Source organism: Kryptolebias marmoratus, linkage group LG8 (genome assembly GCF_001649575.2).
Source record: "Kryptolebias marmoratus isolate JLee-2015 linkage group LG8, ASM164957v2, whole genome shotgun sequence".
Lineage (NCBI taxonomy): Eukaryota > Metazoa > Chordata > Actinopteri > Cyprinodontiformes > Rivulidae > Kryptolebias > Kryptolebias marmoratus.
Window position 1 is genome coordinate 1,768,242 of NC_051437.1, and position 4,241 is coordinate 1,772,482.

The 4,241-nt window shown below is 36.7% G+C and overlaps 1 protein-coding gene across 3 annotated transcripts in view; it reads right to left on the bottom strand.

Annotated features, from left to right (window-relative positions):
• Positions 1 to 4,241, bottom strand: part of ccm2l (CCM2 like scaffold protein) — a 35,088-nt gene that overhangs the window by 20,996 nt on the left and 9,851 nt on the right. For all 3 annotated transcript variants that reach the window (XM_037977029.1, XM_037977028.1, XM_017409705.3), the window contains exon 6: positions 501 to 630. In XM_037977029.1, the coding sequence (XP_037832957.1) occupies positions 501 to 630 (130 nt within the window). The remainder of the gene's footprint in view (positions 1 to 500; positions 631 to 4,241) is intronic.

Consider the following 4,241-nt stretch of genomic DNA (forward strand, 5'->3'; position numbering starts at 1 on the left):
TTTCAGTTGGCCAACATTTCTATAAATCCTTTGTTTTTATTGGTCTTCAGTAATATTCTAATTTTCTGATATGATGAATTTGAGATTTTCATTTGTTGTCATTTGTAATCATCAAAATTAAACGAAATAAACATTTGAAATGTATGAGTTTGTATGTAATGTATGAATATAATATACAAGTTTCACTTTTTAAATGGAATTACTGAAATCAATCTACTTTTTCATGATATTCTAATTTTATGACCAGCACCTGTATTGTTTCCACTTAGTCATCATGAAGTACTGAGTGTAGATTATTGAAAACAAGAAATAATTGTAACATCAGACTACAACATAAAAATACAAAAAGTGAAGGAGATCTGAAAGCTTTTTGAAGAAGTACATATATATGAAGATATATATGTACTTCTTCATATATATGAAGATATTCAGTAAGGATATAAAAAGACTGCATTTCAAAAGTGCATACACTTTTACATACAGTTGTGTGCGACACTCACTCCTTTGCAGCCAAAAGCGATCTGGCATTGTGTGGTGAAATCCTGCCCTGTCAACACATTCAATGGTCTGATGTCCATAAATGATCTGGAACATCTGGCAAATGAGAGAGCAGTACTCCTCTGCAGCATCCTGCAAATATAAATGCACACACAAATCACTGCCACAGGAAATTAGTTAAATCCTTTGTTGAACCACAATTTTCATTGTAAGTATTGAACCAATATTTTACTTTGCTGTGACTAGTTGGTGACTTAAAGCTGAATTTTCAGTAGTGTCAGTGACTTCTGAGGGTTTGCAAGCAGTGAGATGTACAGCCACATTTTAGTCAATTTGTGAAAAGATATATTTTTGTGTGCACAGCTTGCAAAATTGTATTCTAAATTGTGCACATTGTTTATTTCCTCATACTATACTACTTCACCCCACTATGAACCCACCTTGGAAGCTGCCCCCCCCCCCCACACACACACACACATTTATGATTTATTCTACTTGAGTACAATTTAGAAATGAAAATAGTCCAACTTGAAAACTAATCCACCCGGACCAGACGGGATTTATCCCAAACCGACATAGCGCTAATAATATAAGGAGAACCTTGAATGTTATAACACAAGCCAAAGAAACCAATCAAGAATCTATACTAATCAGTTTTGATGCACAAAAAGCATTTAATACAGTTAATTGGCATTTTCTACATAACACTCTATTGGCTATGGGCTTTCATCAACAATTTGTGGAGTGGATAAAAATAATTTACACAAATCCTAAATCACGAGTTAGGATTAATGGGTGTTGCTCTTCATACTTGAAAGAGGAGTCCGCCAAGGAGACTGTCTTAGTCCCTTACTCTTTGCAATAAACATCGAACCTTGGCAGCAGCGATTAGAATGAACAAGAATATTAAAGGCATTAGAGACAAAAATAATACAGAACACAAGATTTCACTTTTTGCTGATGATATTTTGACTTATATAAGTGATCCGGTGATATCTGTTCCCTCACTCATGGAGACTATAGGAGAGTATGGTAAATTTTCGGGCTACCAAATCAATCAATCCAAATCTGAAACGATGGTAATACACGGTCACTTGCCAACAAATTTAACAGATCGATTCAAATTTAAAATATCCAACCAGGGATTCAGATACTTGGGAATTTTCATAACTCCTCAAGTAACACAACTTTTTAAAGCTAATTATGGAAAAATAATGGACGAGATCAAGACAGACTTTCTGAGATGGAACATTTTACCTCTCTCGCTAGTAGGAAGGATTGAAACCATTAGAATGAACATTCTTCCAAGACTCCTCTTTCTTTTTCAAACCTTGCCTATAAAAGTACCCATGTCTATATTTAATATACTAAATAAATGGCTCTTAAAATTTATATGGCAAAACAAACGCCCAAGAATTAGACTGAAAACTCTTATGTGTCCAAAAGAGCTTGGGGGACTAAATATACCAAACCTTAAAAAATACTACTGGGCTGCCCAAACCAGGTCATTATTAGCATGGATACGCCAAGATGAAGATACAATCTGGTACAGGATGGAACAAGGTGATTGCCGGGACATATTCCTTGATACTATCCCATTTGTTAACCAAAACACATGGCCAAAGAATAAAATTAATAATGTGTGGGTTAAGTCTACCCTATTGACATGGGCAAAGGTCAAAAAGATGCTAAATCTGCCCAACTCTTTATGTAGAGCTATACGAATCAACCATAACTCAGAATTCCCTCCTACATCTGGATTATATAACTGGGTTGAAAAAGGATTAACTTTAGTAGACCATATGTTTGAAAATGGAAGCCTAATGTCCTTTCAACAACTTCAACAAAAATACAATCTTCCAACCCACGACTTTTATAAATATCTACAAATGAGACACTACTTACATAAACATGAGGAATGGAGAGCCTTACAGGTGCCTCCCTCTAGTATGGAGCATTTTTTAGTCTCGGTAATGAAAGGAAATATAACTACCAGATTCATATCCCATATTTATAAAATATTGCAAGAGGAAGCCATAGCTGATACAAAAGATATTAAGGGGAAATGGGAGTTAGAAATGAATGTCATAATCAAGGATGAGGACTGGGAGGAGACGTTTCGAGAGGGTCATAAAATATCAAATAGCCCAACATTGAGAGAATTTGAATGGAAAATCAAAGTGAGATTTTTCAGAACTCCTCTTCTCACATCTAGATTTGGCCGCACCTCAGACAAATGTTGGAGGGGTTGTGGATTGATTGGAGATTTCACCCATATATTTTGGGACTGTCCAAAAATAACAACCTATTGGAAAGGAATACAAAGGGAAATTATAACATGCTTGGGCATTACAATCCCCTTAGAACCATCTTTAATAATACTAGGTATATTCCAGAATAAAATTCAAGATCACAGTAAGTTTTATGTCTTAAGGATTCTACTTGTTCTCGCAAAGAAAATGATCACAGTTTCATGGCTGAAACCTCAGCCCCCAACAGTCTCTCAGTGGAAGAATAGAGTGAGGGAGGTGTACTACATGGAACAAATTACAGCAAAACTACAGATGAAAAGTGACATCTTCTTAGAAAAATGGTCCCCAATTCAAACACTCATTTCAAACCACAGCTAATGGAGATTATGGTTGATAAATGGGAGATTTACACGTTTTGTTTTTTTTTTGTTTGTTTGTTTTCTTTTTTTTTTTTTTTTTTTTTTTTTTTTTTTTTTTTTTTTTTTCTTTTTTTTTTTCTTTCCCTCTGAATGTGGACAAACAAAGCTTTTTAGGTAGTACGATATGTGAGGTTATATATGCAGTTTGTAAAATATACTATGTGGATGATGTATGTGATGTGACTTGCGCTGGAAAATCTGAATAAAAAGTTAAAAAAAAAAAAAGAAAATAGTCCAACTTGGACCGGTTTTTAAAAAAACATTGTTTATTATTAGCATGGTTAGATCTAGACTTTCAAGCTTTCGCTTTAGATGTTTTCTGAATCACCTTGAATTTTTCGGCAGAAAAAAATAAATACATAGTTCTATTCAAATCAGGTGTCAAACTCCTAAAATAATTATTGTTTGTCTAAAAACACAAGCAGTGTAGGCTGTGTTTTCTCTGCAAGCAGCATCTACTTCAACCTGCACTTAGAGTCTGTGATGTGTGTATATATGCAGTAATTGCAGGAGTTGGAGAAAATAAACTAAATGTAGATTAATAGTTAGTGTGGTGCTGGTGCACCCCTATCTAAGGGCAACACTACTACACGGGCTCTAAAGGTCCCGGCTCCACTCTACTCCACTTGCTTTGCGCGCGTTTCCACCGGCATTTTTTCAAGCCCGGTCCCTGCTTTTTTGGTCCCTGCTTCGGAGTAGGGCCAGCCGGGCCGGCCCTGCTTTGGTGGGTGGAGCAAACTTAGCTCCTGTTCACTCATTGGTTGTGGGTGTGACCAGATGCAAGCATAGAGACCGAAGGTAGGAATATAAACAACAGCGTTAGCTTACCCTGCAGCGTTTCTGCCGTCTGTCCCCCAGCTCAAGGCGCTGTAAAGCCTGAAATCTCCGGTGAATAACAGCTGTCCTACTCTGCGCAACAATTGCGGCATCCAGAGCATTTCTTCCACTGCGCCTCTCTTCCGGAAGTCTCAGGAGAATCCCCAGAAGTTTAAAAAACAGCAACAACACAGGGCCAACGTTGTCCATAGCTCTTCCGTTGTTTACACAACTGGCGCCAAGTTTTTTTAGCCCC